Here is a 24,802-nt window from a genome sequence, read left to right as displayed (position 1 = left end):
TCTGCTCTTGTTAGTGCAGTATCCTCACAGACTGCACAGCTCTCCTGTCCATACAATGGCCGCTGGTGGAGAAACATGTGACCAGACCTGTCCATCAGCTCCTCCAATAGAAAAGAAACAGCAGAACTGGTCAGAGTGTGATGAATTCAGCACTAACAAGAGCAAGAAGGGAACCTGGAATAAACTGTAGGAGAGATCAGCGCAATAGGATCTTATCCGATGGACACAAATTTTATTCGAATCAAATCGCACTAACATGATAGATCTATTGGTAAAGCATATAGATCTCAATGAGGATTCCAGATGCAGCAGATTCACAGGTCCGCCAAAGACCGTATCAGATTTGACAAGATAGAGGATCGGCAGAGCGGACTACATCCACAAAATCCTCTATCTTGTCAGGAAGAGAACCTGTCATATTTACATAATAGTAAGTGACACAAAATCCTGGTTTGGGCTTACTGACACTGAAGTAAAATTCCGACCACATACTGAACGTGTGAACATGGTGTGAACGACAATTGCATGCAAGTAATAAAAAAACTGGACAAACCCTTTAATATCTGCGATTCGATGTGTTATTCCAGATAAATTCACATTTTTCTTAATAAACAGCTCTGCCAAAAATTTAGAGACCACTGCAAAATTTTCAGTTTGTCTGATTTTTCTCTTTATAGATATATTTTTGAGTAAAATGTAAATTGTTGTTTTATTCTGTAAACTACTGACAACATGTCTCTGAAGTTCCAAGCAATAAATTTTCTATTTATTTTCTGAGAATGAGAAATGGTCAAAATAACAAAAAAATGCATTGCTTGCAGACCTCAAATAATGCAAAAAAAAAAAACAAGTTAATAATCATTTAGAAGCAACAATACTTATGTTTTAACTCAGGATGAGTTCAGAAATCAATATTCTGTGGAATAACCATGATTTTTAACCACGGCTTAGATGTGTCTTGGCATGCTTTCCACCAGTCTTTCATACTGCTTTTGGGTGACCTTATGCCACTCCTGGTACAAAAATGTAAGCAGTTCTTCTTTCTTTGATGGCTTGTGACTATCCATCTTCCTCTTGATTACATTCCAGAGGTTTTCAATGGGGTTCAGGTCTGGAGATTGGGCTGGCCATGACAGGGATTTGATGTGGTGGTCCTTCATCCACACCTGGATTGACCTAGCTGTGTGGCACGGCACGTTGTCCTGCTGGAAAAGCCAGTCCTCAGAGTTGGGGAACATTGCCTGAGCAGAAGGAATCAACTGTTTTTCCAGTATAACCTTGTATGCGGCTTGATTCATACGCCCTTCGCAAAGATTAACCTGCCCAATTCCAGCCTTGCTAAAACTTCCCCAGATTATCACCGATACTCCACCAAATTTCACAGTGGATGCAAGACACTGTGGCTTCTACGCCTCTCCAGGTCTCCGTCTAACCATAAGACGACCAGGTGTTGATCTGGGGATGCTACAGCAAGGCTGGAATTGGGCAGGTTAATCTTTGCGAAGGACGTTTGAATCAAGCCGCATATAAGGTTATCCTGGAAAACAGTTGATTCCTTCTGCTCAGGCAATGTTCCCCAACTCTGAAGACTGTTTTTTCCAGCAGGACAATGTGCCATGCCACACAGCTAGGTCAATCAAGGTGTGGATGAAGGACCACCACATCAAATCCCTGTCATGGCCAGCCCAATCTCCAGACTTGAACCCCATTGAAAACCTCTGGAATGTAATCAAAAGGAAGATGGATAGTCACAAGCCATCAAAGAAAGAAGAACTGCTTAAATTTTTGTACCAGGAGTGGCATAAGGTCACCCAAAAGCAGTGTGAAAGACTGGGGGAAAGCATGCCAAGACACATGAAAGCTGTGACTAAAAATCATGGTGATTCCACAAAATATTGATTTCTGAAGTCTTCCTGAGTTTAAACCATTAGTATTGTTTCTAAATGATTATTAACTTTTTTATTTGCATTTTTTGAGGTCTGCAAGCTATGCATTTTTTTGTTATTTTGACCATTTCTCGTTTTCAGAAAATAAATACAAAATGTATTGCTTGGAACTTCGGAGACCTGTTGTCAGTAGTTTATAGAATAAAAGAACAATTTACATTTTACTCAAAAATATACCTATAAAAAGAAAAATAAGACAAAATGAAAATTTTGCAGTGGTCTCTTAAATTTTTGCCAGAGCTGTATAAATGGCTGCTTCGATCTATGGGCACAGCTCTTGTCTGAGCTCACACAGAGTGGAGTACAGATTCAATAGAAAGTACAGGGTTCTTAGCGCTGTATGAGCGTTCAGAGTGGAGCGGTGTGCTCTTGTCTGCTTAGCTACATGCTCTTTGGGGTCTACTGAGTGATTGGTGGAGATCTCAGTATCTGGACAACCACCAATCTGAAGGCAATTAATGTGGCTGCTGAATATGAAAAGCAGCAGCAAAAAAATGTAATTTTTCATTGGGCTGGATAATGTGCATGGAAAATCCTTAAGTCAGAAACTATGCGGGAAACTATGGATGGGTCCCACAACGATGTCACAGCATGGAGGGGCATTACGTCTACAATAATTACTGAACTACTTTATAAAGAAACATACTAAAGAACTAAATCATTGTTACACACTTCTAATGCAGAGAACTGTAGTGCATTACAATAGGGGAAATGTATTTGCCATATCTGCTTATCTGAATCATCTTTACATTGCTGTGGGGTACATTTAGGCCACAGAATAATTTTAATTAAGCCAAATTGTAAAGCTTAGTAAACAAGGAAGACCTGTGCCAAAAACAACGCTCCTAACCCCAATGCATCCATTTGCTCTTTAAGACCATATGAAGCATACTGTATAGATTAATGCATTGTATGCTGCAAGTATAGGGGTAAAAAATGACTGTGTATGCCTAGTCATAGGTGAATGTGTATGTACAATTACATTATTTTCCAATATGCCCCTTAAAAAATGCAAACGTGCAAGCTTCAAAAGACAGGAAATTGAAAAGAGCTGCTAAAATGTCATATTTGTACATATCGATTATAATCTCATGGAGAAGAAGATACCATAGATCAATATCATAACATGGTGACAGACAGTACTGCACTAAGCTATAATAAACCAATGGCTAAAGGATGGGCTAGTAGCCCTGCGGAGCTGAACATACCTGGTGTAATTAATGGATCTTCATCTCCTGTTACTTCAAGTGAATATTTATTTAGGATCTCCCATTTCTGTTTATTTTTATCATGGAAATTCTTGATACATGTATATTCTCCACTGTCCAAGATTGTAAGATTAACAAGTTCCAGATGAAAATTCTGATTGGACTCACTCAATGATGTTTGATTTCGAAACAAAACTTTTTCGTTGTCTTTTATGTCATCATCAGTAGAACAGCACAGTTTATTCACTTCAGAGCCAAAGTACTCAACTGTTTTTATTACCGCAGCTGAAAATATGCACTTTGAGAGATTTTCACTCTTAAATATCCACAATAAAGTGAATGATCCAGTATCAGTAAACTGATTTGGGAAGCTGACATTTTTCCCAACCTTTCTTTTCATGACTGTCGGCTTTACAACTTCTGCAAGAACAAAAAATAATTAAAAATTAACAAATAACAAATAAAGAATGCCTTTTATGTTTATCATCTTCTATGTTCATATAAAATATGTCACTTACCTAAAATTGGCAGGAAAATTGATATTGTGTGGGATTTACAACTCACATTTCCTGGCGTTGTAGGATTAGTTTTATGTTCGTCACAAGTAAATATTCCACCATCAGATGTGACCTCATACCCTTTGTGAGTAGGTTCAAAGAAATATCCATCATATTTGTACATTTCTTCTCCTGACTCATTGCAGGTGAGATCCCCACTGTTCTCTTTAAGTAGAACATCTGAATATGCTGCAAAATATACAAAGCTGGCTGTTAGTTTTTATGCAGATTTTCCAACTTCGGCCGGCATCACACTAGCGTATTGCATCCGATGCGAGATCATCGCATGCGATATGCTAATGACACTCGGCTCCTGCTCGCAGCAGAGCAGGAGCCGAGTGTAATGCGTCTGTGCTCCGATTCTCTCGCACAGGGAGGATCGGAGCACAGATGCGGAGGAGGCGGAGAAATGAATTTCTCCATCTCCTCCATTGCTGGGGTCCGCTTATAACGCACATCATTCGGATGATATCCAAGTGATGTGCGCTGTCTCACTCGCACCCATAGGCTTATATGGGTGCGAGTGAGCCGAGAGTTTTCCTCGGACCGAGGAAAACGGCCGACTAAAAGTCGGCTGGTGGGAGCTGCCCCATAGCTGAACATTGGTCCGAGTGCAATGCGATTTTTTATCGCATTGCACTCGGCCATTTAAAACGCCAGTGTGACGCCGGCCTTCAAGATATAAACTTGAATGCTTATTGGATAAAGCAGATCAGGTGATGTGTATTTGTGTTATGATGGAGGTGAGGACTAAGGATGTCAATGCCCTTTATCAAGGTGCGCAGAATTATTGGCAGCTGGTTTTCCTCAGGAATAATGCACAGACGCCGGCAGCACCATCTTGGGGGAGGAATTTTTTTCTCTAATAAGAGTCACCAGTGCCTGCGCAATAGAAGCTATTGGTGATCACTGATAGCTGTTACTGTGCAGGCGGCGCCATCTTCCTAAAGTAAAAAAAATTCCTCCTCCAAGATGGCGCCACCAGCGCCTGCGCAGTAGCATCTATCAGCGATCGCCGAAAGCTGTTACTGCGCAGGCTTGGCCGGTGCCATTTTCAAACAGATTTTTTCCTTTTTTTTTAGGAATTTAAGGATAACATAAAAGAAATGAGTTACATACACATTATATATGCGATCATGCTTCAGAGCAGGCGCCACTGCTGGCGCCTGCCTGCAGAAGGGGATTTGTTTTCAAGATATATACCATATTTTCCAACATATAAGACGACGTATAAGATGACCCCCAACTTTTCCAGTTAAAATATAAAATCTTCTCAAAAGTCGGGGGTTGCCTTATATGATGGGTGTCGTCTTATAGGTGCGCAGCAAACTGCAGTCACTGCATATGGTGGGGGGAGCAGTCCCAATGACGAGGTGCATGGGCGGACATACCGCCTGGAGGCAATGGGGGGCCCCTGCAGGGTAGCTAATAATAAGGGCAATCTGGCCAGCTTATCCAGCCCGGAGGCTCCAGGGGGCCCCTGGCCAGATTGCCCTCATGTGCGGCGGGCAGGGAATGGAATGGATCCATCCGGCTTCCTGCCCGCGCTTCCTGTATTACACAGCAGCGGCTGAATGACATCATCATTCAGCACAGCGGCTGTGCGAGACAGGACGCTGCCAGTGATGGTACGACTTCAGGATATGCAGAGGTGGTGTGTGTATGTGTGTGTGTATGCAGAGAGGTGAATGGTGCTGTGTGTGTCTGTGGGTGTGTAGGTGGAGGAGAGGGCAATGATGGGGGTGATGGGGCAGAAGGCAATGATTGGGTTTATGGAGAGGAAAATGATAGGGGTGGTGGGGGAGAAAGCAATGATGGGGTGGTTTGGGAGGAGGAAATGATGAAGGCGGTTGAATGGGCAATGATGGGGTGGTGGGGAAAGACAATGATGGTGGTGGTGGAAAGGACAATGATGGGGTTGGTGGGGGAGGAGGAAATGATGGAGGTCATGGAATGGGTAATGATGGAGTTGGTGGGGAGAAGACAATGATGATGGCAGTGGAAAGGACAATGATGGGATGGTGGGGAGGAGGCAATGATGGAGGTGGTGGAATGGGTAATGATGGGGTGGTGGGGAAAAGTCAATGATGGTGGTGGTGGAAAGGGCAATGATGGGGGTGGCATGGGAGGAGGAAATGATGGAGGTCATGGAATGGCTAATGATTGGGATGGTGGGGGAGAAGACAATGATGATGGCGATGGAAAGGACAATGATGGGGAAGGATGCGTTCCTTCTTCGAAATGCGTTGGGCAGTTTTGGCGCCCCCTCGCGCACTTGTCCATCAGCCCAGTGACGTCACGATTTTTGCCACGCCCCTCTCGCACCCTGCCACAGCCTCGGCGTTGCTTCCGGCCAGGGCATGCCAGAAGCTGGCGGTTCTCTGTGGCCAGCCAGGAGGATCATCTTGAGGGGAGGACGCTCCTACATCACCTTCTGACCCCAACTGCATCCTGCATCATCCTGTACTGGAGGTTCCGCTACACATTACAGCCCTGAGCAGTGCTGACACCTCTTGAGACAGGCATTGCTTCTGCCACTACAATACGCTATATCACCACTGACTAGACAAGTAAGTTTATTAACATTGACATCTTTCCTCCCCTTTCACTCTATGTATGACAAGTAGGGTGGGACCAATAGTTAAAATTTAACTTTTAATAATAATGTTTAAACATGGTGTTGAAAAACACCTGATAATGATAAACCAAAATTTGAAAACACTAATAAACACTAAACTACATGCTAACATTACTAATAGGGTAAATCTACGATGTTGTTACAGAAGTTACATAAAACCTGTGTAGTAATGCAACTAAGTAGATTAATCCACAATAAATGTGATACAGAGAGTGCCAAGAGTATAGTTATCAAAGAGGCACATGTTTCCAACGATACTAATGTATAGAAGCAATAACACTTGACCGACCACTTGTGGACAAAAAGTAACACACCATGTTATGAGTAAAAGGAACGATCTCACCTCATATTCTTTTGTTCCTCCAATAAAAGAAACGGAGATCCTTATAACTGATGTCATATACTGTATTATGCGGGATGTACCACTTATTGTAACCTTACATTACCCCAAACTGAGTCACCAGTCAAGATCCATACCGTCACCCCAAAATTTCTTCTTCCAAAAGCTTTCATTTTAAATACTCATCAGGGGAAGTTGTGATAAAGAATAGAAGAGGGTATCCATCTATAATATCCTGTAGAAACCCATTATACAAGTAAGGGGAAAAAGCGGCGTGTCATGGATTGGTGGTCATAGCTTTATCCCTTTCACTCTATCTACAAAGAAGTTAAGGATCTTATAGTACAACCCCTGCCCAGCTGCAGGTTTTGAGGTTGTGGTACACTATTATTATTATTATTTATTTATGAAGCACCATTGATTCCATGGTGCACTACATGAGAAGGGGTTACATACAAATTACAGATATCACTTACAGTAAGCAAATTAACAATTACAGACTGATACAGAGGGGCGAGGACCCTGCCCTTGCGGGCTTACATTCTACAGGATGGTGGGGATGGAGACAATAGGTTGAGGGTTGGAGGAGCTCCGGTGTTGATGAGGCAGTAGCTTTGGTAGTGGTGAGGAGGCAGCAGGGTCAGTGCAGGCTGTAGGCTTTCCTGAAGAGGTGGGTTTTCAGGTTCCGTCTGAAGGATCTGAATGTGGTTGATAGTTGGACGTGCTGGGGCAAAGAATTCCAGAGGATGGGGATATTTGGGAGAAGTTTTGGAGGCAGTTGGGTGAGGAGAGAATTAGTGTGGAGGAGAGAAGGAGGTCTTGGGAGGACCGGAGATTACGTGAGGGAAGATATCGGGAGATTAGTTCAGAGATATATGGAGGAGACAGGTTATGGATGGCTTTGTAGGTCAGTATTAGTAATTTGAACTGGATACGCTGAGGGAATGGGAGCCAGTGAAGAGATTTGCAGAGGGGGAAGCGGAGGAGTAGCGAGGAGAGAGATGAATTAGTCAGGCAGCAGAATTAAGGATGGACTGGAGAGGTGCAAGGGTGTTAGCAGGGAGGCCACAAAAAAGAATGTTGCAGTAGTCAAGGCGGGAGATGATGAGGGCATGCACAAGAATTTTAGTAGATTGACGGTTGAGGAAAGGACGGATTCTGGAGATATTTTTGAGCTGAAGGCAACAGGAGGTGGAAAGAGCTTGGATGTGCGGTTTGAAGGACAGGGCAGAGTCAAGGGTTACTCCGAGGCAGCGGACTTCCGGTATGGGGAAAAGTGTGATGTCCTTTACTGTGATAGGTCAGGTAAGGAAGATCTATGAGATGGAGGAAAGATGATGAGTTCAGATTTGTCCACATTGAGTTTGAGGAAGCGAGAGGAGATGAAGGAGGATATGGCTGATAGACACTCCGGGATTCTGGACAGCAGGGAGGTGATGTCTGGGCCAGAAAGGTAGATCTGAGTGTCATCAGCATAAAGATGGTACTGGAATCCATGGGACTTTGAGTTGTCCCAGGCTGACTGTATAGATTGAGAAGAGTAGGGGTCCTAGAACAGAGCCTTGGGGGACTCCAACAGAGAGAGGGTGGGATGAGGAGGTAGTGTGGGAGTGGGAGACGCTGAATGTGCGGTTGGAAAGGTATGAGGAGATCCAGGATAGGGTGAGGTCTTTGGTGCCAAAGGAGGAGAGGATCTGTAGTAGGAGGCAGTGGTCAACTGTGTCGAAAGCAGAGGACAGGTCTAGGAGGAGGAGTACAGAGTATTGTCCGTTAGCTTTAGCTGTAAGAAGGTCGTTAGTGATTATGGTCAGGGCAGTCTCAGTTGAGTGAGGGTGTGGAAACAAGATTGTAGATTATCAAAGAGCAAGTTAGATGAGAGGTGGGAGGAAAGTTCAGCGTGGACATGCTGCTCCAAGAGTTTGGAAGTGAATGGGAGCATTTATGTTGGGCAATAGCTGGACATAGCTGTTTTAAGGATATATATACCTTATATGCTTGTATGGTCATGTTGATGCATTGGACTAGTCACAATAACAGCAAATACAGTGCCTAAATATCCAGCCCTTTATTTCTCTAAGCGTGGTGATAACTTCTTATGCAATCTATTTCCATATTCTTGGACAGGGTGGTACACAGACCCTGTCATATCACCAGCAGCTCTCCTCTTTTCCCCCTTCTCACCACTTTTTCACTCCCAATTGGAGGAGCGCCAGTGAGTTTGTTTTGTTTTTCAAACCACAATATTCCTCACCTGTCCACTGAGAAGATAATCCATAATGTCCCATGATGATCCTGATCACTTTGAGAGCAGTCACTGATGTGACAGCTCTCAAAGACAGCCAGCGATACACTGACAGGAGGTAATCGCTCAAGCAGTGTATAGCACTGAGCTGCCGTGAGCAAGTTCTCATGCAGCGTTGCCGTCGTAAGTGATAGCACCGGAGCTGATGAACTCCGGTGAACTCTATCATGGCAGCTCAGTGATACACTAACAGGAGGTAATCGCTCCCACAGTGTATTGCCGGCGGCTTGATAGAGCGGTCACATCTCCCGATGTGACTGTTCTACACGTGAGATTGCTGTGGGACCCTGTTATGATCCTAGTGGTAGAGGATCTCAGAAGTTCCAGCTAAGTCCACAAACACAAAAACCAGCTCATAGGGAGGTGGTAACTTGGCTGACCGTATATCTGATCCTAGCGCAACAACTATAAGTAGCCAGGGAACGTACCTACGTTGATTCTAGACGTCTCGCACCAGCCGGAGAACTAACTAACCCTTTCAGAGAAAATAAGACCTCGCTTGCCTCAAGAGAAAGACCCCCAAAGTTATGATACAAGCCCCCCACAAATAATAACGGTGAGGTAAGAAGAAAAGACAAACGTAAGTATGAACTAGATTTAGCAAAGAGAGGCCCACTAATTAATAGCAGAAAATAGGAAGAGAACTTATGCGGTCAGCAAAAACCCTACAAAAATATCCACGCTGAATATCCAAGAACCCCCGCACCGACTAACGGTGTGGGGGGAGAATATCAGCCCCCTAGAGCTTCCAGCAAAAATCGGGAATCACATTGTAACAGGCTGGGACAAAATAGCAGCAATGCGAATAAACAAAAATAAGAAAGCAGGACTTAGCTTATCTTGCAAAAAGCAGGAGACCAGGAGTCAGGAGCAAACAGACATAGACTGACTACATCGATTCCAGGCACTAGACTGAGTTTCCAGGAAGTCTAAATAGGAACACCCAAGGCCTAACGAACCAGGTGGGTACCAACCTGGAGAAAGACAATCCAAGTGTCATACCGCTAGTGATCACAAGAGGGAGCCAAGAAATACAGTTCACAACAGGACCCTCTGGATTACCTGGACTACTGCGGGCAGGTGAGCATATGGTGGTTTATTATTTTACATTATTTCTAGGAGACGAGGGCATCAGGGATTTGGTGTTAGGTGAGTATAATGGGTTTTAATTTTTATTTGAATATGTATGTAACTATTTTTTTTTTTACTGTGAGCACAGGTGCCAGTAGATGAGACTACTTCTCTCATCAGGGGCACCTGCTGTCACTGTTATCAGTGACAGCAGACATAGTCTGATGGGAGCAGTAGTCTCATCAGCCCACGCCTGCGGGTCACAGCTGTGGTCTCACGCTGATATCTGACTGCATGACCCTGCAGCGCTCTGACTGACAGTACCAGTGGTAACATTACAGCGGGTGACAGTAACAGCTGCGGGGTCACGTTGACAGCGTTACCCCAAAGCGCTCTTACCAACGGTCTTACCGCGTTGGTGTTTCCCACGTTGTCACACAGATGACAGTGTGAGAAACACCATAGGAAGCCAATAAAACGCAAAGCAAAAACTCAGCAAATTCGCAAACATATTTTTGCATTTTTGCTTCAGATTTGACTGACTCAATTGAAATCAATGGGTGCAGAAACGCTGCAAAAATGCGAAAAGAATGGACATGCTGCAGAAAAAAACGCACTGCAAATACTCAAGGAAATTTACTGATCATGTGTACAACACTTCAGGATTGTCATTGAATTAGCTTGCATAAGGATTCCATAGCGTTTTTGGACCATTTCCGCTTAGAAAAAAACGATGCAAAAATGCATCAAAAACGCATCGTGTACACATAGCCTTAGGGCGTCTGGGATGCCAGAAATGCGTCAGTTATTTATCTTTGTATTTCAAGTTTTACAGTTTAAAGAAAATAAAATAGTGCTTTTATCTCACCTGTGGAGGTGCCGCTCATTTCACTCTTCCACTGTCTCTCAATTATATTTACCTTTATATACAAGATTAAATTTCATCTTAAAAGATGAGAGCTATTATTCTCAGGTATTTCTCGATTTACTTTTTTTGAAATGTGTGACTCCTTGAATTTCTAATAATACCAGAGATGACAATATAATGCTATCAAATGTTGAATTTGTGTTACCCAGTACTCATCTGACTAGTTATGGCAGCACGGTGGCGCAGTGGTTAGCAAAGTCCTGGGTTCTAATCCCACCTTGGACAACATCTGCAAAGAGTTTGTATGTTCTCTCCGTGTTTGCGTGGGTTTCCTCCGGGCACTCCGGTTTCCTCCCACATTCCAAAGACATACTGATAGGGAGTTTAGATTGTGAGCCCCATCGGGGACAGCAATGATAATTAGTGTTGAGCATTCCGATACCGCAAGTATCGGGTATCGGCCGATACTTGCGGTATCGGAGTTCCGATACCGGGATTCCGATACTTGCCGCGTATCGGATACCGGTATCGGAAGTTCCCAGATTCAAAATGCACAAATTCAGCCAATGAGAATGATTTCAAGTGTGGGCACATCCTGTTCAGCATGGAGGGCATGAAACTACTGGCATGGCTGTGATTGGCTGCTGAAATGATGTCATGATGCAGTTTAAAAGTCGCTGGCGCCATTTTGCGATCACTCTGCTGTGAATTCAGTTAGTGACAGGACGCTGTTTGCTGACTGAGGGCCAGTTTAGAGATAGCGATTTGCTTCTTTGTGCTTTCCAAAGGCTAATTTAGCAACCGCTGTGTTCACCTACTATTCACCTTGCTTTTGCCTTGTAGCGCTGTTTTCACAGCGATCTGCAAGGTCTGTGTGTGTGTGTGTGTGTGTGAGTGCAGCCCACTCTCTAGTCTGAGTGCAGCCACATAGGCCATCCATAGCTGGTTGTATTCAGTTCAGGGAGGGTGGTTCATTGCCTCATACTGTTCTTTTTTTTTTTTTTTTTTCCAAGTAGTGTAGTCTGCTGCTAATTTTTAACAAAAAATCCTATTAGTGTCTTTCCACCTGTCTCCAGCTAATTTGAGGAAAAACACTACATAGGATAACGTAGAGGAGGGTTTTTTGGCCTTGCAGCGCCGTTTACGGCTGTCTGCACGGTCTCCGTGTGACTGCAGCTCGCCCTGTAGTCTGTGAGCAGCCGTAGCCTGGTTGTCTCCAGCTCAGGGTTGTTCACTGCGTCATACCGCCAAATCAATTTTCATTTTGTTTTAAGTAGTGCAGGCTGCTGCACATTTTTTCAAAAAATTCCTATTAGTGTCTTTCCACCCGTCTCCAGCTAATTTGTGGAAAAACACTACATAGGATATCGTAGAGGAGGGTTTTTGGGCCTTGCAGCGCCGTTTACGGCTGTCTGCACGGTCTCCGTGTGACTGCAGCTCTATCTGTTGTCAGTTCAGCCCCCAAAAAATAAATAAATAATAAAGTTCACCAAACACACCAGTGACACCACTTTACATTTCTGTAGGCCACATTAGCTCATATTAAAGTCTAGTCCACACTTTAGAAAATTAGTGTTTCTTATACCTGTTAGGAGGAGTTGTTCAGGAATAAGCACACAAAGCCGTTAGTACTTTTCTGCTTATCTTTATCAGTCACCCAAGATGAAGAAGGCAGTGAGTAAGGCACGTGGGCGTGGGCGTGGGCGCGGAGCAGGGAGGGGACGTGGGGATTCTGTGCCCGCTGCGGGCACCGGTGACTCATCAGCACCCACTTTCACAAGGGAACAGTCATTCATGCGCAGCTTTGTCGCAGAGCGCCGTACACCGCTGCTGCGTGAAGAACAAATTGAAGCCATTGTCGGATGAATGGCAGCTAATGCATCAACTAGTGCCACATCCTCTCAGACACAGAGCACTGGAGAGCAGCCATCTGTCTCTTCACCACCTGCCAAATTGCCCAGGCAGACAGAGAGCCCAGGACAGGAGCCGTCTCTACTTCTGTTCTCTGAATCTCTTGGCTTGGAAACAGGGGGCCAGCCAAGCAGCATTGGAGAAATGGAAGAAGAGGCAGGGTGCAGTGATGCCCAACAGCTTTTTCTCTCTTCCTCTGAAGAGGCGGGTGGGCCAGTGGCTCCGGTCACCACATCGCAGGCCGCATCAGCTGATGATGACACTCAGGTGCCACTTACTGGTGCGTGCTCTGCTGCTGAGACTACCCAGGAGGAGCAGTTGGGGGCAGAGGGTAGTGTAGATGATGAGGTCCTTGACCCATCTTGGCGTGAGGGACAGGAAGGTGGTGGGAGCAGCTCTGAGGAAGAGATTCCCCGAAGGGGAGAGGGAGGGGGAAGACTGCGGATCCTGCAGCCTCCGCTTTGGCAGCCGTTAGGAGCATGTCTCTTCCAAAAGCCAAAAAGGGCGCTCCCAAGACTTGCAGTGCCTGGTCCTTTTTTGACACAGTTGCAGCTGACATTTGCTATGTCAAATGCAAGGTGTGTCATCACAAAGTCAAAAGAGGTCGAAATGTCAGCAACCTCAATACCTCCAACATGTGGAAACATGTGCGCACCAGGCACCCGGCGGAGTTAGAAAAACACACTGAAGAGCTAGGCCAACCAACAGCGGCAGCTACCACCTCTTCAGCTCGTGTTGCCTCTTCCTCCAGCTCACACGCAGCTGGTTCGGCTTCCTCCCAGGATCGCCGTGGAAGAACCTCTGGCCCTGTTGTCCAGAGACCCGCTGTAATTCCACCCGCAGCACCACTTTCCCAGTCATCCACACACTCCCAGCCCAGTCTACAGCCATCGGTAGTACAGGCATGGGAGAAAAGGCGGCCTTTCTCGTCAAACCACCCACGAGCACAGGCTCTGACTGCAGGCATTGCCAAACTTCTGTCACTGGAAATGCTGTCATTCAGGCTGGTGGAGACTGACAGCTTCCGTGACTTGATGTCATTGGCAGTCCCACAGTACAATGTGCCCAGCCGCTTTTACTTCAGCAGGCAAGCCGTCCCTGCCCTGCACAAGCATGTGGAGGGACACATAAAACACGCGCTACTGAACGCCGTCAGTAGCAAGGTCCACCTCACCACCGATGCGTGGACCAGTCAACATGGACAGGGGCGATACCTTTCCCTCACTGCCCATTGGGTTAATGTCGTTGAGCCGGGTACAGACCGTGCGAGTGGCGCAGGACGTGTCCTGCCCACTCCAAGGATTGCAGGAATCCATTCTGTACGCATTGACTCCTCCTCCTACACCAGTTCCTCAGAATCATCGCTGCAGGAGCCGTCACAGTCCACCTCCACATGGACCCGTGATGAACGTGTACCTGTTACGACTGACATGAGCACAGCCGTGGCCAAACGTCAACAGGCCGTCTTGAAATTAATTTATTTGGGGAATCGAAGCCACACAGCGCAGGAGCTCTGGAATGCCATCAAGCAGGAGAGCGATGTGTGGTTTGTGCCAGCGAATCTCCAGCCAGGCATGGTAGTGTGTGATAATGGCCGAAATCTGGTGGCAGCTCTGGGCCTCGGCAACCTCACTCACATCCCATGTCTGGCACATGTGCTCAATTTGGTCGTGCAGAGTTTTCTGAGGGACTATCCGGATCTTGATGCACTGCTGCACAAGGTCCACCTAGAGTGTGCTCACTTGCGGCGTTCCAGCATGGCAAAAGCGCGCATTGCGGCTCTGCAGCGCCGACACCGCCTGCCGGAACATCGCATCATATGTGACCTACCTACCAGGTGGAATTCCACGTTACATATTTTGGAGCGGTTGTGTGAGCAGCAGCAAGCTGTAATGGAGTACCAGCTGCTTCAGGCGCAAAGAAGTCGCAGTCAGCGCCGTACAGACTTCACAACCACAGAGTGGGCCACTATGAATGACGTCTGCCAGGTTTTGCGTCCCTTCGATTATTCCACGCGGATGGCGAGTGCAGATGATGCACTAGTCAGCATGACTGTCCCCCTTATCTGCCTGCTTGAAAAATCACTGCAAGCGCTAAGGGATGATGTTGTGGAAGAGGTGGAGGATGAGGATTCAGCATTTCCATCATCTTCTGGACAGTCAGCGCCACGTGGTTCCTCACAAACGCGTAGGCAGGGGACAGTTTGTGAGGAGGATGAGGAGGAGTCAATGGAGGAGGAAGACATCCGTCCAGAGGAGGGAGTTACACAATTGTCCAGTAGTCAGTGTGTACAGCGAGGGTGGGGTGATGACGAGCGGGCAGAGATCACGCCTCCAGCAGGGGACAGCGTTTCTTGGGCAGTTGGCAGTCTGCAGCACATGGTGGATTACATGCTGCAGTGCCTGAGAAACGACCGCCGCATCGCCCACATTCTCAACATGTCTGAATATTGGGTGTTCACCCTCCTCGATCCTCGCTACCGGGACAACGTAGAAAGCCAGTCATCACACCGTTGAACCGGGAGCGAAAAATGCGGGAGTACCAAGACACACTGGTGAATTCCATCATCTTCTCCATTCCAAGTGAGAGAAGTGCTGCTAGTGCATTCCAAAGCAGCTCAGTGCGTCCAGGCAGTGGTGGAGGCTCTGCACAAAGAGGGAGCAGAAGCAGTGCCTCTGCCCAAGGCAAGACCAGTATGGCCCAACTGTGGCACAGTTTTCTGTGCCCGCCACAAAAGTCTACACCATCACAGACGGCTCCAGTCAGCAGGAGGCTACGGTTCCGTCAGATGGTGACAGACTACATGTCTTGCCCTCTTGCTGTACTCACAGACGGCTCTTCCCCTTTCAAGTTTTGGGTCTCAAAGCTGGATACATGGCCAGAGCTAAGCCAGTATGCATTGGAGGTGCTGTCTTGCCCTGCGGCCAGTGTATTATCGGAACGTGTCTTTAGTGCTGCAGGTGGTGTACTAACTGACCGTCGCATGCGACTATCCTCCGATAACGTTGACCGCTTACTTTCCTGAAAATGAACAAGGCCTGGATCTCGCAGGAATTTGCCACTCCTCTTCCTGATTAAATAATTAGGTGACTGTCTACAGTATCCAGGTCTCCTGTTGTGTTCATCTTTCTACCACCTGAACTTAAATTCCTGGGCTCCAACACCGCCAGTTGAGGCTCAGAAGTGCCGTCTGCACAGTCAAAACATACGACCCAGTGTTATTGGGTTTCAGTAACGTCAGCTGATCCCCAGCTGTGTAGCCGGCAATGTGTCCTGCGACCGCCACGCTGACACAACAACTGAAATGTAAGGGAACCTGTCCCCCCCCCCCCCCCAAGGCGTTTGTTACTGAAAGAGCCACCTTGTACAGCAGTAATGCTGCACAAGGAAAAGGTAGCTATTTTTGTTTAGCTCCTTGCACACGCAGAACTTAACACTTATAAAATGTGTCCCCTGATACCGTGTGACCGTCCCGGAGGTGGGACTTTCCTTCGTAATATGACGCAGCACAGCCGTCATTCCTACCCCCTTGGCGCCGTGCCCCGGCTCCTCAGCGTTGTTTGATTCCGTCCCGGAGCCTGCGCTGTTATGTTATCCCTTGGCCAGGCACACTTAGCGCTGCCCGTCTTCTGACATCATTTGGTGTCAGGCTGGCTGCGCCTGTGCGGCCGCGCTGGCCGAGAGCCCGCCTCGCAGTGTCTTCTGATTTCATCCCACTGGGGGCCTGAGATCCATGGACATGCGCAGTGCATATCTGAACCTACACCTCTCACTCATCTCCCTACGGCTTCTTCTGACTGTGCGGTGTCAGCTGGTCCCTAATAGCATGCCACGGCCGTCACACCGCACAGTCTTAAGAAGACGTAGGGAGGGGAGTGAGAGGCGAGGATATGCACTGCGCATGGCCACGGATCCCAGGCCCGCGGTGGGATTACATTAGACGACACTGCGAGGCGGGCTCTCGGCCAGCGCGGCCGCACAGGCGCAGCCAGCCTGACACCAAATGATGTCAGAAGATGGGCAGCGCTAAGTGTGCCTGGCCAAGGGATAACATAACAGCGCAGGCTCCGGGACGGAATCAAACAACGCTGAGGAGCCGGGGAACGGCGCCAAGGAGGTAGGAATGACGGCTGTGCTGCGTCATATTACGAAGGAAAGTCCCACCTCCGGGACGGTCACACGGTATCAGGGGACACATTTTATAAGTGTTAAGTTCTGTGTTTGCAAGGAGCATCATGAAAAGAGCCACCTTTTCCTTTTGCATCTTTTTTGCTGCACAAGCTGGCTCTTTCAGCTACAAACACCTTGGGGGGGGGTTAAAGGTTCCCTTTCTACTTTCTCCAATCAGGCTTCGGCCTACATTGTGTTCCTCTGCTTCTCCTCCTGTCCCTGGGCTCCAACACCGCTAGTTGTTGCCTGGTAGTGCTGTACGCACAGTCAACAGTCCCTCCTCTGTTATTGGGGTTCAGTAACGTCAGCTGTTCCCCTGCTGTGTGTGTGGCAATCCCTCCTATCTCCTCCACCTCCTCCTCCTCCTGTCCCTGGGCTCCAACACCGCTAGTTGTTGCCTGGTAGTGCTGTACGCACAGTCCCGACAGTCCCTCCTCTGTTATTGGGGTTCAGTAACGTCAGCTGTTCCCCTGCTGTGTGTGTGGCAATCCCTCCTATCTCCTCCACCTCCTCCTCCTCCTGTCCCTGGGCTCCAACACCGCTAGTTGTTGCCTGGTAGTGCTGTACGCACAGTCCCGACAGTCCCTCCTCTGTTATTGGGGTTCAGTAACGTCAGCTGTTCCCCTGCTGTGTGTGTGGCAATCCCTCCTATCTCCTCCACCTCCTCCTCCTCCTGTCCCTGGGCTCCAACACCGCTAGTTGTTGCCTGGTAGTGCTGTACGCACAGTCAACAGTCCCTCCTCTGTTATTGGGGTTCAGTAACGTCAGTTGTTCCCCTGCTGTGTGTGTGGCAATCCCTCCTACCTCCTCCTACCTCCTCCTCCTCCACCTGTCCCTGGGCTCCAACACCGCTAGTTGTTGCCTGGTAGTGCTGTACGCACAGTCCCGACAGTCCCTCCTCTGTTATTGGGGTTCAGTAACGTCAGCTGTTCCCCTGCTGTGTGTGTGGCAATCCCTCCTATCTCCTCCACCTCCTCCTCCTGTCCCTGGGCTCCAACACCGCTAGTTGTTGCCTGGTAGTGCTGTACGCACAGTCAACAGTCCCTCCTCTGTTATTGGGGTTCAGTAACGTCAGCTGTTCCCCTGCTGTGTGTGTGGCAATCCCTCCTATCTCCTACACCTCCTCCTCCTCCTGTCCCTGGGCTCCAACACCGCTAGTTGTTGCCTGGTAGTGCTGTACGCACAGTCAACAGTCCCTCCTCTGTTATTGGGGTTCAGTAACGTCAGCTGTTCCCCTGCTGTGTGTGTGGCAATCCCTCCTACCTCCTCCTACCTCCTCCACCTCCTCCTCCTCCACCTGTCCCTGGGCTCCAACACCGCTAGTTGCCGTCCAGAAGTGCTGTCCGCACAGAGCCAAACACCTCGACAATGTGTTAGTGGGGTTCAGTAACGTCAGCTGTTCCCCTGCTGTGTATACGGCAACGTGTACTGCGACCGCCACGCAGGCACAACAAGTTAAATTTAAGGGAACCTGTCCCCCCCCCCAGGCGTTTGTTACTGAAGGAGCCACCTTGTGCAGCAGTAATGATGCAAAGGGAAAAAGTGCCTCTTTTCGTGGTGCTCCTTGCACATGCTGAACCTAACACTTATGAAAAGTGTCCCCTCCTACCGTGATACCGTCCGGTTGGTGGAACTTTCCTTTGTGATGTGACGCAGCACAGCCGTCATTCTTACCCCCTTGGCGCCGTGCGCCGCCTCCTCAGCGTTGTTTGAATCAGTCCCGGAGCCAGCGCTGTTAGGTTAGCCCTTGGCCAGGCACACATTTTGCGCTGCCCGTCTTCTGATATCATTTGGTGTCAGGCTGGCTGCGCCTGTGCGGCCGCGCTGGCTGAGGTCCCGCCTCATAGTGTCTTCTGATTTCATCCCACTGGGTGCCTGAGATCCATGGACATGCGCAGTGCATATCTGAACCTCCACCTCTCACTCATCTCCCTACGGCTTCTTCAAACTGTGCGGTGTCAGCTGGTCCCTAATAGCATGCCACGGCCGTGACACCGCACAGTCTGAAGAAGCCGTAGGGAGGGGAGTGAGAGGCGAGAATATGCACTGCGCATGGCCACGGATCTCAGGCCCCCAGTGGGATTAAATCAGAAGACAGTACGAGGCGGGATCTCGGCCAGCGCGGCCGCACAGGCGCAGCCAGCCTGACACCAAATGATGTCAGAAGACGGGCAGCGCAAAATGTGTGCCTGGCCAAGGGCTAACCTAACAGCGCAGGCTCCGGGACTGATTCAAACAACGCTGAGGAGGCGGCGCACGGCGCCAAGGGGGTAAGAATGACGGCTGTGCTGCGTCACATCACAAAGGAAAGTTCCACCTACCGGACGGTATCACGGTAGGACGGGACACTTTTCATAAGTGTTAGGTTCAGCATGTGCAAGGACCATAATTAAAAGAGCTAAGTTTACCTTTTCCAGCATTAGAGCTGTACACGATGGCTCTTTCAGCTACAAACGCCTGGGGGGGGGGGTTAAAGTTTCCCTTTCAACTTGCTCCAGTGCAGGCTTCGGCCTACACTCTGCTCCCTCTCCTCCTCCTGCTGACCCTGGTCTCTAACACCGCCAGTTGGGGCCCAGATGTGCTAGCTGCACAGAGCCAAACACCAGCCAATGTGTCAGTGGGGTTCAGCACCGCCAGCTGTTCCCCTGCTGTGTAGCCGGCAACGTGTCCTGCGACCGCCACGCAGACACAACAGACCCAAAGCTGCCGCCAGTGCAGGCTTCGGCCTACACTCCCCTCCCCCTGCTCCTCCTCCTGCTCCTCCTCCTCCTGCTGACCCTGGGCTCTAACACCGCCAGTTGGGGCCCAGATGTGCTAGCTGCACAGAGAAAAACACCAGCCAATGTGTCAGTGGGGTCCAGCACCGCCAGCTGTTCCCCTGCTGTGTAGCCGGCAACGTGTCCTGCGACAGCCACGCAGACACAAGAACTGAATTTGAAGGGAACCTGTCCCCCCTCCCCCAGGTGTTTCTATGTTTTACAGCCACCTTGTACAGCAGTAATGCTGCATGTGTGCAAGGTGGCTCGGAAACTTATTCTCCTTGCCCATGGGGAACTGAACACGTCTAAAATGAGTCCTCTGAGACCATTAAAACGTCCCTCAGGTGTGATTTGCCTTTGTATTGACACGCAACAAGCTCCTTGGTAGCGCTGCCCGTCTTCTGGCCTCATTGTTTTGCTGGCTGCGCCTCTGCCGCCGCCTTGCCCCACACAACGCCCCTCGGTGTCTTATTTATTTGGACTGCGAGGGTGTGATTGACGGGCATGAACGGTGCATTTCTTCGCCTATCCCTCATCTCCTTCCACCTTCTTCGGACTGTGCGGCTTCATGGCCGTGGCATGCGATAAGGGATCAGCTGACGCTGCATAGTCTGAAGCAGGTGTAAGAACCCAAGCGAGAGGCGAACATATGTACTGCGCCAGGCCATGAATCCCAGCCCCGCAGTGTTTTAACAATGTTAAGACACTGCGGGGCTGGGATTCATGGTCATCGCGAACCGCACTGGCCGACATCAAATGTTGTCAGAGGACGGGCAGCGCTAACAGCGCAAGGCCAAGGGATAACACGACAGCGCAGACTCCTGTGCAACAAATAACGAAGCTCAGGAGGACGCGCAAAGCACCAAGGTGGCATTTTTGTCAGCTGTGCTGCATCTCATTTTGAAGGGAACTCACGCCTCCAACACAGTTTGACTGTATAAAGGGCTAAATGTTATACGTGTTTCATTCAGCGTGTGCAAGGAGAAAAGTGAAAAGAGCAACCTTTGACTTGTGCAGCACTACTGCTGCATAAGCTGTGGCTCTTCTAGTTTGTAACCCCTGAGGGGTGGTTAAAGGTTACTTTTAAAATCGGTTCAATTAGGCTTCGGCCTACACTCTGCTCCACCGGCAGAGCCCGGGCTCCAACACCGCTAGTTGCTGTCCGGAAGAGCTGGCTGCACAGAGCCAAACACCTCGCCAATGTGTCAGTGGGGTTCAGCACCGCCAGCTGTTCCCCTGCTGTGTAGCCGGCAACGTGTCCTGTGACCGCCACGCAGACACAACAGACCCAAAGCTGCCGCCAGTGCAGGCTTCGGCCTACACTCCCCTCCCCCTGCTCCTCCTCCTCCTGCTGACCCTGGGCTCTAACACCGCCAGTTGGGGCCCAGATGTGCTAGCTGCACAGAGAAAAACACCAGCCAATGTGTCAGTGGGGTCCAGCACCGCCAGCTGTTCCCCTGCTGTGTAGCCGGCAACGTGTCCTGCGACAGCCACGCAGACACAAGAACTGAAATTGAAGGGAACCTGTCCCCCCTCCCCCAGGCGTTTGTACGTTTTACAGCCACCTCGTACAGCGGTAATGCTGCATGTGTGCAAGGTGGCTCATAAACGTATTCTCCTTGCACATGTGGAACTGAAAACACGTCTAAAATGTGTCCTCTGTGTGACCATTTAACCGTCCCGGTGGTGTGACTTTCCTTTGTAATGACACGCTGCAACCCCCTTGGTAGCGCTGCCCGTCTTCTGGCATCATTGTTTGGCTGCCTGCGCCTCTGCGGCCGCCCTGACCCACACAACGCCCCTCGGTGTCTTATTTATTTGGACTGCGAGGGTGTGATTAATGGGCATGAGCAGTGCATATCTTCGCCTGTTGTCACTCATCTCCTTCCGCCTTCTTCGGACTGTGCGGCTTCATGGCCGTGGCATGCGATAAGGGATCAGCTGACGCCGCACAGTCTGAAGCGGGTGTAAGGACCCGAGTGCGAGAGGCGAACATATGTACTGCGCCAGGCCATGGATCCCAGCCCCGCAGTGTTTTAACAATGTTAAGACACTGCGGGGCTGGGATTCATGGTCATCGCGAACCGCACCGGCCGACATGAAATGATGTCAGAAGATGGGCAGCGCTAACAGCGCTAGGCCAAGGGATAACACGACATCGCAGACTCCTGTACAGCAAATAACAACGCTCAGGAGGCTGCACCCAGCACCAAGGTGGGATTCTTGACATCTGTGCTGCGTTTCATTACGAAGGGAACTCGCGCCTCCAACACAGTTTGACTGTATAAAGGGCTAAAATTATACGTGTTTCATTCGGCATGTGCAAGGAGAAAAATTAAAAGAGCAACCTTTGTCTTGTGCGGCACTACTACTGCATAAGCTGTGGCTCTTGTAGTTTGTAACCCTTGAGGGGGGGTTAAAGGTTACCTTTGAAATCGGTTCAATTAGGCTTCGGCCTACACTCTGCTCCACCGGCAGAGCCCGGGCTCCAACACCGCTAGTTGCTGTCCGGAAGAGCTGGCTGCACAGAGCCAAACACCTCGCCAATGTGTCAGTGGGGTTCAGCACCGCCAGCTGTTCCCCTGCTGTGTAGCCGGCAACGTGTCCTGCGACCGCCACGCAGACACAACAGACCCAAAGCTGCCGCCAGTGCAGGCTTCGGCCTACACTCCCCTCCCCCTGCTCCTCCTCCTGCTCCTCCTCCTCCTGCTGACCCTGGGCTCTAACACCGCCAGTTGGGGCCCAGATGTGCTAGCTGCACAGAGAAAAACACCAGCCAATGTGTCAGTGGGGTCCAGCACCACCAGCTGTTCCCCTGCTGTGTAGCCGGCAACGTGTCCTGCGACAGCCACGCAGACACAAGAACTGAAATTGAAGGGAACCTGTCCCCCCTCCCCCAGGCGTTTGTACGTTTTACAGCCACCTCGTACAGCGGTAATGCTGCATGTGTGCAAGGTGGCTCATAAACGTATTCTCCTCGCACATGTGGAACTGAAAACACGTCTAAAATGTGTCCTCTGTGTGACCATTTAACCGTCCCGGTGGTGTGACTTTCCTTTGTAATGACACGCTGCAACCCCCTTGGTAGCGCTGCCCGTCTTCTGGCATCATTGTATGGCTGCCTGCGCCTCTGCGGCCGCCCTGACCCACACAACGCCCCTCGGTGTCTTATTTATTTGGACTGCGAGGGTGTGATTGACGGGCATGAGCAGTGCTTATGTTCGCCTGTCCCTCATCTCCTTCCGCCTTCTTCAGACTGTGCGGCTTCATGGCCGTGGCATGCGATAAGGGATCAGCTGATGCCGCATAGTCTGAAGCAGGTGTAAGAACCCAAGCGAGAGGCGAACATATGTACTGCGCCAGGCCATGAATCCCAGCCCCGCAGTGTAATAACTATGTAAAGACACTGCGTGGCTCGGATTCATGGTCATCGCAAACCGCAACAGCCGACATGAAATGATGTCAGAAGATGGGCAGCGCTAACAGCGCAAGGCCAAGGGATAACACGACAGCGCAGACTCCTGTACAGCAAATAACAACGCTCAGGAGACTGCGCCCAGCACCAAGGTGGGATTCTTCACATCTGTGCTGCGTCTCATTACGAAGGGAACTCTCGCCTCCAACACAGTTTGACTGTGTAAGGGCCTAAATCTTATTCGTGTCCCTTTCAGCGTGTGCAAGGAGAAAAATGAAAAGAGCAACCTTTGACTTGTGTAGCACTACTGCTGCATAAGCTGTGGCTCTTCTAGTTTGTAACCCCTGAGGGGGGGTTAAAGGTTACTTTTAAAATCGGTTCAATTAGGCTTCGGCCTACACTCTGCTCCACCTGCAGAGCCCGGGCTCCAACACCGCTAGTTGCTGTCCGGAAGAGCTGGCTGCACAGAGCCAAACACCTCGCCAATGTGTCAGTGGGGTTCAGCACCGCCAGCTGTTCCCCTGCTGTGTAGCCGGCAACGTGTCCTGCGACCGCCACGCAGGCACAACAGACCCAAAGCTGCCACCAGTGCAGGCTTCGGCCTACACTCCCCTCCCCCTGCTCCTCCTTCTGCTGACCCTGGGCTCTAACACTGCCAGTTGGGGCTCTAGGAAGACAAGCTTGAATAGGTCCCCATCCTGGTTCCAGTACCGTCAGCTGGTTCCGGGCAGAGCCTTTGGCTTAGGTGCCTCCCTCTGGGTATCCGAGTTCCACCAACGTCAGGTGGTCCTTGGTAGTGCTTTCAGGCACGGGTACCTCCTGCTTAGTAACCGGGTTCCAGTAACGTCAGCTGGTCCTTGGTAGTTCCATTGGCTCTTGGACCTTCGGCTACCCATCCGGGTTCCAGTACCTTCAGCTGGTTCTCGGCAGTGTCTTTTGCTCTTGTACCTTCTGCTCCCCATCCTGGTTCCAGTACCGTCAGCTGGTTCCCGGCAGAGCCTTTGGCTTAGGTGCCTCCCTCTGGGTATCCGAGTTCCACCAACGTCAGGTGGTCCTTGGTAGTGCTTTCAGGCACGGGTACCTCCTGCTTAGTAACTGAGTTCCAGTAACGTCAGCTGGTCCTCGGTAGTTCCATTGGCTCTTGGACCTTCGGCTACCCATCCGGGTTCCAGTACCGTCAGCTGGTTCTCGGCAGTGTCTTTTGCTCTTGTACCTTCTGCTCCCCATCCTGGTTCCAGTACCGTCAGCTGGTTCCGGGCAGAGCCTTTGGCTTAGGTGCCTCCCTCTGGGTATCCGAGTTCCACCAACGTCAGGTGGTCCTTGGTAGTGCTTTCAGGCACGGGTACCTCCTGCTTAGTAACCGGGTTCCAGTAACGTCAGCTGGTCCACGGTAGTTCCATTGGCTCTTGGACCTTCGGGTAGCCATCCGAGTTCCAGTTCCATCAGCTGTTTCTCGGCATTTTCTCAGCCTTCTTGAACCTTCTGCTACATTTCCAAGTTCAAGACCCTAAAGACGATGACCCGGAAGACCACCCCTAAGATGATGATGACACCAGAGACGACAACCACCGAGATGACGACGACCCTGGAGACGATGACCCTGAAGACGACCCCGAT

General features: G+C 49.5%; 1 protein-coding gene across 1 annotated transcript in view; it reads right to left on the bottom strand.

The window, feature by feature from the left end:
• Window positions 1-24,802, bottom strand: part of LOC143775573 (uncharacterized) — a 109,025-nt gene that overhangs the window by 77,907 nt on the left and 6,316 nt on the right. Inside the window, exons 2-3 of the mRNA XM_077263865.1 lie at window positions 3,673-3,900; window positions 3,155-3,574 (exon numbers count right to left, since the gene is read on the bottom strand). Of these exons, the coding sequence (XP_077119980.1) occupies window positions 3,155-3,574; window positions 3,673-3,900 (648 nt within the window). The remainder of the gene's footprint in view (window positions 1-3,154; window positions 3,575-3,672; window positions 3,901-24,802) is intronic.

The sequence above is a fragment of the Ranitomeya variabilis genome, chromosome 5, assembly GCF_051348905.1.
Source record: "Ranitomeya variabilis isolate aRanVar5 chromosome 5, aRanVar5.hap1, whole genome shotgun sequence".
Taxonomy (NCBI): Eukaryota; Metazoa; Chordata; class Amphibia; order Anura; family Dendrobatidae; genus Ranitomeya; species Ranitomeya variabilis.
This window is presented reverse-complemented; position numbering and strand designations above follow the sequence as displayed.